The sequence below is a fragment of the Nothoprocta perdicaria genome, unplaced genomic scaffold, assembly GCF_003342845.1.
Source record: "Nothoprocta perdicaria isolate Ctin4 unplaced genomic scaffold, notPer1 scaffold_120, whole genome shotgun sequence".
Taxonomy (NCBI): Eukaryota; Metazoa; Chordata; class Aves; order Tinamiformes; family Tinamidae; genus Nothoprocta; species Nothoprocta perdicaria.
In genome coordinates, this window is record NW_020454317.1 from 1097255 (window position 1) to 1106653 (window position 9399).

General features: G+C 59.9%; 2 protein-coding genes across 2 annotated transcripts in view; both read right to left on the reverse strand.

Moving 5' to 3' along the window:
- The window catches only part of GAPDH (glyceraldehyde-3-phosphate dehydrogenase), a 5048-nt gene extending 4096 nt beyond the window's left edge, over positions 1 to 952 (reverse strand). The window contains exon 1 of the mRNA XM_026054278.1: positions 804 to 952. Within this exon, the coding sequence (XP_025910063.1) occupies positions 804 to 952 (149 nt within the window). The remainder of the gene's footprint in view (positions 1 to 803) is intronic.
- A 2241-nt stretch (positions 953 to 3193) lies between these two features.
- LOC112960129 (C-type natriuretic peptide 2-like) lies at positions 3194 to 5059 on the reverse strand. The gene is made up of 2 exons (XM_026054316.1): positions 4961 to 5059; positions 3194 to 3466 (listed from the first exon to the last, which is right to left on the reverse strand). Exons 1-2 carry the CDS (start codon positions 5057 to 5059, stop codon positions 3194 to 3196), a joined length of 372 nt encoding a protein of 123 aa, XP_025910101.1.
- Positions 5060 to 9399: the final 4340 nt, after the last annotated feature.

Sequence of the window (9399 nt, forward strand, 5' to 3'; positions counted from 1 at the left end):
CCGCACCGCCGAGCGGAGCGGAGCGGAGCGGAGCCGAGCGGACCCTCCCCGCCGCGCTCTGGCCCTCGCTGCAGCGCGGGGCTGCACAACGTGACATGGCGAGAGGGCTGCCCGCCCTGGGGGCGGCGGGACTCTGTGTCCCCATGCCCGGAGCCCTGCGTGCCCCGGGGAGGGGGGAAGAGCCCCTGCCCGTGGTAGCGCCAGCCCCTGCGCGGGGGTGAAGGGAGAGGGCGGYTGTAGCCCCTCTTGTGGGGAGGGGGCACCTGCTGCTGGGCGCTGCTTCTGCTCGGAGCGGCTGCTCCCGCCGCGCACATGGATGCGCAGGTTCCGACCTTGCCCAGTTGCTGGGGAAATGGCGCCCGCCGCTTTCCCGAGCACAGGGCAACAGCGGGAGGCTGCAGCAACGAGGGAGGCTGCAGCCCGCGCTGCTCCCTGTGCGCTCCTCGCATCCCCTGTGCCGGGGCCGGGCAGCGGGGAGGGCTGCGCTGTTGCTGGGGCCATGCRGAGGGCGCAGCGGATTCTCCGCCCGGCCCCTCTCCCTGCACCTCGTGGGGCTGCGCGGGGCCCGGCTGCCCTCGGGCTGCTCAGGAGGCTGCCCTTTGGCCCCTGCCCTGCCAGCCCCCCAGCCTTGGAGGCCCCTCGCTGCCCCAGCCGGGTGGTCTCTGCTGGCGCCAGCCCACCCAGCCTCCCCGCGGCCGCCCGCCACAGCCACAGTAGGCTGCGCAGCGTGGCGTGAGCACCATGTTAATAAGGAACTGGGGAGGCCGCTACTCGCGGGACGTGACAGCGGAAATCCTGCCTACCGCGCCGCGCTGCCGGCTCGCATCCCTGCGGCTGCGGCGCGCCCATTGGCTGCCGGCACGCCGGGGCCCGCGCCGGTGCCGGCGCCGCAGCCCAGCGCTGAGGGAGGGCTGCCCGCGTGCCGGCCATTGCTGCCCTGCGTGCCGGCCATCGCTGCCCTGTGTGATGGCTCTCACTGCTCTGCATGCGGGCCATCACTGCCGTGCGCGATGGCCCTCATTGCCCCGTGTGCCGGCAGCTGCTGTGCGAGGCCAGATTGCTGCCGGCTCCGCGCTGAGACCTAGCGCGCGTGTGAAAGCAGCCCTTCCCTGGGGAGGGAGCTCTGAGCACAGATAGCGTGCGCCSAGCGGAGGCACACGGGGAGATGTGYGAATACGGGGGATGCGGAGCTGGGGCCGGGTTGTGCAATGCGGCGGATGAAACCTCCTCCCTTCRCAGCTCAGTTGGGCAGGGCTTTTGGGTCAGCAGAGCAGCATCCCCGAGGATGGGAAGGATGTGACGGGCTGGGGGATCGAAGCAGATACCAGGGGGGTCTGGCGATGGGTCACCCAGCTCAGACGTAATCCAACGCTCCTTATCCTGCTGCTATTCCCGGTGCTGCCAAGGGGCAGGCAGCTAAGTTTAGCCCCAGCTGAGGTTACGACCTTTTCTTAAAGGCCATGGGGGATAGCTTATGTGCTGCAGCAGTGGAGCTGGAGGTTGCAGCGAGATTGAAGGATCCTGTGCCTGCCTCGTTTGAGGCATCCCAAACATAACCTGCAAAGGGCCAGAAGAGGGGTCAGGGGAGCTTTTGGGGGTTGACTTAAACTTTTGCACAAACAGGAGGCCTGCTGTTTGCTCAGCAAACAGAGACATCACTGAGTATTTTGTGCAGGGGGGCAGAGTGCAGGCGGGAAGAGCCAACACGGCAGATCCCAGCCCAGGTGCCCCTGAGCCTGACCCGCAAACAGAGGGGTTTCGGGGCTCCCTCCAGCTCCTGGAGCCTGTGCTGGTGGGGAGAGGGGTACCCCCAGGCCCTGGCTGCAGCACCTGGGGGGCAGCTGGGCGCTGAGCACGGCTGCAGGCAGTGGGAGGGGATGGAGGCAGCAAGCTTGGCCTGGGAAAGCTTGGAGCTGCCTTTCCAGCTATCTCCTAATTGCCGAATGAGGCGGAATCCATGCACGTGGCCTTGGCAAGGGGCGTGAGAGGGATGGTTGTAGCTGCAGGGGTTCGGAGAGCCTCTTGGCTGTGTCTTTGTGGCGCTTTGGGGAGGCAGAGGCAGAAGGGCGCCTCCGGCTCAGGGCTCACCAAGGTTATCCGGGGTGATGGGCGACGCTTGGCTGTTATATAACCGTTAGGCCCGGCGGAGCCGGCCGTTGGTCACTCRCGGTGCTGGCAGGCGGCCGCCCGACACCGACAGGGCTCCGGAGTGACACAGGCAGCGCCGCAGACACGCGGGGCTGTGAAATGGCTCCCGGGGCTGCGGCTGGGAGCCCCAGGGAAGGGCAGCGTGGGCCCAAAATGGCCCCGCAGCGCGGGAGGGCTGCCCACCGCCACCACTGCCGCCGCCGCCTGGCCACCCGGGGCCTCGGGCTCTGCCGCCACCTCCCGGCTGTRGGCAGGTGCCGGGGCCGGGGCAGGCCCTGGCTCCCTGCTCGCTCGTGGCGCGCGCGAGGCCYGACAGGAGCTGCCGCCGCTTGCGGAGGCGGCGCTGCTGCTGCTGCGGCCTTTGGGCAAATGCTGCCGCGCCTGGACGAGACAGACGCACCATACAGTTCGCTTTAATTAGCAGCTCAGTTCTTAAGCACAAATGGTAGGAGAGGGAGAGCGGCCGAGGCCCGTGAGCCCCTGACAGCTGGGCGGCGGGCCCTGCCAGCCAGGTGGAGGGGCGGCCGCGCACGCCGGGGGTCCTGGCGCTGCGGGGCCGTAGCTGAGCCGAGCAGCCCCGGTGCTCGGCCTGCTTTGCACCACTTCATAACTCCCTGCCGCACGGGCCCTGCAGCCGGCAGCTCGGGGCGGGGGTTAGGGCTCCAGCGGCGCTGGGCCACACTCCTTCCATGTGTTGTGCCCTGCGGGTGCTCCGGACGCCCCAGTCTCCTGTGCCTGGGAAGAAGCAACAGGAGCCTCGCAGCGGCGCCCAGCCSACCTGCTCCCCTGGCCACCACCCAGGTCCCGAGGGCTGGTAGCACAGGGGCCTCTAGCCTCCTGTCCCACGGAAGGAGCAGGCCGCGCTCTGACTTTGGCCCTCCAGCCGTCAACTGGTGTCACACTGTGCCCCATCACCCGCTGGGTTCAGCTCACATCCCTGCTCCCCAGCTCCCCCCACTCCCTCTCCCCAGGGGCTGTGCTCTGGAGTTCCCCTCTTCTTTGCTGCCCTCACTGTGGCCTCTCTCACCTCAGGGTTTCTCCAAGGCTAGCACCCCAAACCACTGAAGGTCCCGATCCGGTCCATTTTCASTCCAAAGCAGCCCCTGGGCATGGCCTTCCAGGCCCACTCCCCAGCCAGCGCCCACTTGCGACTGGCCAGAGCCTTGCGCCAGAGCGAGAGCCGGGCGGCTCTGGCCCCAGATGGGAGGAAAGGGAGCGCGGAGGAGGGTGATGGAAGTCCAAAGCTGGACCCTTCCTTCGTGTCCTCTTCAGCCAGCATAGATTCCGTGTCCAGGGGCAGCAACTGGGAAAGGAGCATCTGGAAAAAATGGGGTAAAGAGAGGAGACAAGGGTGAGACTTGTATTGCTGGCGTGTCTGTGTCTCATTTCTCTATCCTGGTGACAACTGGACCAGCCCCTCCTACCAGAGTCTGTCGCTGCAGGCTTGCGTGTGTGGGTTGCTTGCCCTGCTGCTGTCAGACAGGTCCTCCTGACCTTGAGAAGTAATTTCAGTCTTCAGTCCTTGATCTTGCTGATGCTGAGCTGCTGTTTATGCTTCCATCTGCTCAGATTTTTTTTTCTGTCACTTTTTTGTTCTTTTTTTTTTTCCCCCAGAGGGCAGGAGGAACAGACCTACCTGAAACACCTGGCACTAAGGAGGGGCAGGAGCCGAAGCGGGTGTGAAGAAAGAGGTTCTTCATCATCGGGGCAGTGTGTAGCCTCCCTGGGCAGGCGGGGTGTGCTGGTTATACCCCTCAGGCCCTGCAGTGCTCTGGCTTCAGGCAGGTGAGGGTCGGGAGGCGTTGGGTCCAGGGGGTTTATTAACCCAGCGCTTGGCACTATTGCCCAGGGAAGCTGCCTGCAGTAACTATTCCATATTGCTTCCATCCTATATGCCCGTGGTTACTGACTTAAGGGTGGAGAGCCCTTGCGTGGTTCAGCGCCATCCTTTCCTGCAGCAAGTTAACTGAACCGGACAAAGGCATCTTCAGCAAGGAATAAAAGCCTCTGCACGGTGAGTCAGAACAGAGTCGGTCTTGTTCTTTTTTTAGTTCACCTCCTGAATAATTTACTGTCACTTTGCTTCTAGGACCATGTAGTCAGGGCAATGTTAGCACAAGGCGTTGGAGTTCAGGGTAGGATTTGGGTAGGGGGCAGCTGGAAAATCATAAGCAGTGTTTCTATAGTAGGTGAGGGTAAAAGTGAAGGATTCCTTAGCTAGTGTCCTGATACTGGGACACTAATATATACATGCATATACATGTGCAGCGAGGCCCTTGGGCCTTGAAGAGCGGTTGTGGTGRTAACTGAGCTTAGGAGAGGATATCCCAAACCAATAGGATGCACCTTTCCTCTGAAATGTGCCAGAACCAGGTCACTGAACATGGTAGATAGCTGCCAATTATAATATTTGTTGCAGCTGATTGCATTTTATGCCAAAATCCCTCCACAAACATGCTTGCCATTAGTGCAAGGTAGGGCTGATTTAATACCAGTCTCTATAGTTAAAAGCTCTGCAGACAGCATGGAGAGCCCCACAGTCAACCTGCTCGCCCATAGCAAAGCACACTGGAAAGCTTCTATCCGTCTCCTTACCTTGAAATGCTAATGCTYTTCCAGGGCTGAGTCATAAAAAGATACAGTTATCCTAGAGCTGAGGCTGATGGGCTGAAGCTAAGGCAGCCATAAGAACAGACAACAGCCTCTGGCTGCTGGAATTTGGGATCCGCACTCATTCCAAGTTCAAACACATTCCTCAAGTTGCTCCTGGCACTCTTGAAACCTCCCTCAGCTCTGTCCCAGTCCCTCCTACCTGTAGCCTGTGTCCCGGTAGGGACACAGAGTGAACGCTGGCCGAGAGCAGAGCCGGGAGGAGGAGAAGCGAGCAAGGCCACGAGTGGAGCCCCAGCATGTTCTGCTTGTCCCAGGGCTCGTGGGAGGTGAGGCAGGAGCTACCGCATCTGCCTCCCCTGCGAGCCTGTCCTCTCGCCGCCTTTATAGCTGCGGTTGTGTCGGCGCCTGGCCCCCAGCTCCTGCTGAACTACCCCCTGGAGCTCCTTAACCTTTCAGCCCTTTTGTCCCTGGTGATATATTTCAGGGTGAGCTCAGCAAAACCCCCTCCTCCAAAGAAAAAGGACACAAAGGTATTTACTGAGTGTCTGGGAAGACAAATGTGAGTTGAGCTGCTGCTGCTGCCCGGGCTCTGGAGGTGTCTGGCAGGGTCAGGAACAGGGTGAGACCTTGAGCCACATCCCCAAGAGAAGAATCGAAGGCTCAGTATATAGATGATATCAAACATCCTCCTCTTAGGCAGAGCGCTGTTAGTGTTCTTTCTTCAATCGACGTAGGCACGAACTCCAGCTCAGCTAGCAAAAGTCACCTCGCTGACTGCACAGAGCTGTCACAAATTCGGCTTTGTGGCAATGCAGGTTCTCCTGCTGCTTTTACCCCTTATACTTTGGTGAGCGGTGGCCTGAGAACGAAGAGCCCTTGTTGCAGATGGTGTGCAATGGGGGCGCACTAACTGCACGCAGTTTGGGGTAATGGGTCCAGCGAGAGTGGGCAGATAACTTGCACCCCGGTTTTCCCGAGTCATTACTCACGGGAATCATCTGGAGGGCCTGGGCTGAGTTTCCCGAGGAACCAGCACAGAATAGAGCTCGTCAAGGCTGGACTCGCATTTTCTCAAGCGCAGTCACACAAAGGAAGCAGGACAGCACGGAGCAGATTCCGACCTCCTAAATCTTCTGGCGATTAGCTCTCCCCCTTTGTTTGCCTCTCCCATTTTAGGGCAGTTTCTCACCAGTCAAAGAAGGCAATGAGGTCACTGTTTGGAGACCACAATGCAGAAGTCAGCCTGGGTATGAAGRCAGAAACTAACCAGGAGAGTTTGTCAGGGGAGAGGAAGAGGGGACAGTACCCCAATACAGGAAGAGCAGTGGATGTGCTGGATGGCTTTAATAATGCTTAAAAYGTCCCCTTCACTGCAGAAGGTAATTTGTGCAGAAGTTGACAGGAAATATTCTACTGTCTGCTTTCTGCTTGTTTTGTTAAGAAGAAAATTACAAGTCTTATGTAGAGACAAGTCTTTGTCCTGTCCTCCTTTTCATCCCTCTCTCCCTCACAACAATTCTCCACTTGTAGGTGTAGGTTTGTGGGTCCTTCTGCGGCCAAGGACCAGGATTCAGACAGTTGCACCACCATTCTGCTGAACACCTTCTCCCAGGGAGGCGAGCGCGGGGCTGCAGTCCGGAGCACGGAGGCTGCAGCGCGGGCAGGAGCGATGCTGCACGGGCGGTGCCGGGGGGACACCGCCAAGGACGCCGGCTCTGCCTGATCCCTGGGATCCCGACCGGTGCTTGTTCCCAAGCGGCGCTCCCTCCGGCGCTGCCGCCCGGCAGTGCTCGGTGCCCCCCGGCTGGGGCTGCCCAGGGCCCAGGGAGGCTGGCGAGGCGCCCTGCTCGCGGGCACYGCTGAGACGTTGCACGGCAGACAAGATACCTCTGGCGCCAGCCCTTGGAAGACAAAGGGGAAGGTGAACGGCTGCTGGGTAGTCACTGCATGTGCTGTCCGCCTGGATATTCCTATGGAGAGCAGGTGTGACCTGCTGGCACCTGAGGCTGGAAGYGCTTCGGTGTATGATGTACACAGACAAAGAGCCCCACTCTGTGCTGCAGGAAGGCGCAAAGGTTTCAGGGGGGTGGGAAAGAGAGGAAGAAGGATGGGATGTGGCCATGTATTTAATCCACATGAAAGATGCCTCTGAGGATGTTGTTCTGTCCTTCCTGTCCGCATTTTGCTGTGCTGAAGCAGCTGAGTCACTTTGCTATGGTGTTCCTGCTCCTGACAAGTCAGCTACAGGCAGATGAATTTCAGGTTGTATTCACCAGTTCCAGGAGTCATCTCCTTTTGCTCTGTCCTGAGCAAAAGGTAAGAAAAAGGTGACAACACTTTGTTCTTGAAACAAAATGTGTTGGTTTGGTCTGGCACCCCTTGGATGTGGTAGCTCCCAATACTGCAGGAAGAATGACAGAAATGTGTTTGCAATTGCTCTGAATTCCGGTGCATTTGCACGCAAACGGAACTGCAGGCATGGACAGGCTTGGAGCTCTCAAGGGATGGCTCATTTCCTTGGAGGTTCAGCAAAATCAGGGAAGGAGTCACTCTAGCAAGCAAGAATATTCGAGGACTGCAGAAAATTAGTAGCAAAGCCTGATGAAGCCCAGGTGTGCCCCCAACTCAGGTGTCACAGGGTTGCAGCTGGTTGTGTCCCAGGCAGGCAGGAGACCTTGCTGAGACCGCAGCACAACTGAAGAGTTGCTCTGGCGTGGCCTGGCAGGGGCTGCAAAGTTAAAAGGCTTTGGCAGACATTCAGTCCATGATTGCCCCAGTTTTCTCCGTCTCAAATGGGTTATTGTCTGTCTTTCCGTTCCGGTTTCAGCAAGTTTCCCTTTTACCTTCCCCGCTGTGATGGTGGCGCRCTGATTCTAGAGCTTGAAAGACCCACAGGGAAGTGGTCTTGTGCTGAGTCAGTCTTTTACAAGCAGCGTTGCTGAAGAAGGATGGGAGGGGGCACCTGGACAGCGGGAGCGCTGCAGCCTGGGGCAGGTACCCCAGGAACGGGCCTCGGTCCCTGGCGGTGCAAAGGGCTGGTGGTTGCTGCGGGCTCCAGCAGAGCCAAGACGCCAAGGGGCAGCACTAGCTGCTTGGCACAGCAGTCTCTGTGTAACTATTCCAACACACGTTGGTTTTCCTGTTTGCTTTTTTTCAGGATGTCCTCTGTTGCATGATACAGAAGGTCCCTAACTCATTCGATGCCCTGCAGAGGAGGATCCGCAGAGCTCCTCCTCCCCRGAGCAGCACTTCCCTTGGACAAGGAAGTGCTGTGCCCAATGAACCGCCCAGGGCAGGCTGCAGGGCAGCCKGTCGGTCCCAGCGCTGCCTGTGAAACCCTCGCCCCGCGCTGGGGACCGCACTCCTGAGCGAGTCCGGCCTACTGCGGCGCGACAGCGTAAGGCAAGGCCTGAGGTACCTGCTCCTTGCACCTTGCTGCGTCTGTGCCCAGCACTCACGTCCCCTGTCCCCTTCACTCCGCTGTTGTCACTGTGTTGTCTCACGTGCGTATGAAAGATTCAATTCATGGGCTTTTAATACGTTGAGCCTGGGGGCGAGTCTGTATCTGCCGCCCTTTTTGTCTTTGGTTCCCAATTGGGAGTGACACGTTCTGGCTGGAGGGCCGGGGGGCAGTCTCRCACACTGCCTCTGCTGTGGCTCCTGCGATGCAGGAGCTGCTGCTCTGGCTCCTATAACCTTCACTGCATCTTCATTAGGGAGGGTGGGAAGTGGGGCAGCAGGGCTGGAGCGCTCTGATTCTTGTTTTTGCCAGCCTGCTGCAGCTTAGCGCGTGGGGGTGCTGCCGCCTGGCTACATCCCACAGCAGCCGGGGGAGGATCCTGCCCGGCAGTCACGGGGCTCGCAGCGGGCGAGCGCGTCGCGTTCGGCATCTGCCGCCTGGTTTGGGGAGCTGCTTTTACCCCCTTCTCTCTCCACCGTCATTTAGGTTTAGCCATCTGAACACTGTTCTTCCAGACTCGCCCTGCAGGAACAGGGATGTTGGAGATTTTCAGCYGCCACTTCCTTCTGCTTTGTTCTGCCCCACTTTGTGTAAGTGTTTGCCTCCCTTGTCCACAGAGCAGGTGCCTTCAGGCAGCACGCAGGAAGGCTGCACCGCGCTGTCATCCTCTCGTGGCCCATACACTGTTCCAGTGTCTCACTCTTCTTACTCTTTTTTTGTCCTTAAAGGCAGCAAATTCTTCTTGTGTTTCCCCGTTCATTCCAAGCAAGGGACTTTCTCTCCCCGTGAGCAGGACGGCACTGCTTTCTGAGGCGCAGGGGCAGCTTGCAGGGGTTGGGAGCTGTTGGCTCTGCGGCGTTTGCCCTTGCGGAAGGGCGGACGGAGGCAGCAAAGGGCTGCTCCGGGTGAGCAGCGCTGCGTAGCCGCGGCGCGAGCCATCAGCTCCCGCCGCTCAAGCGGGCACGCAGGGCCAGCGCCACCTTCGTGCCACCACGAGCAAACACGGCCCCACARAGGGGCGACGGGGCAGCACTTGGGGGTCTGTTCCTGCAGCTGCCAAGGCGTTTGCATCCATTCAGGTACCGGCTGAGCCGCGCGGGGAGGCTCTCCTGGCTGCTGGAGCAGGAATGACCGCAGCGATTGCACAACAGGGCAGAGCCTCAGAGGCTGGGCCGGAG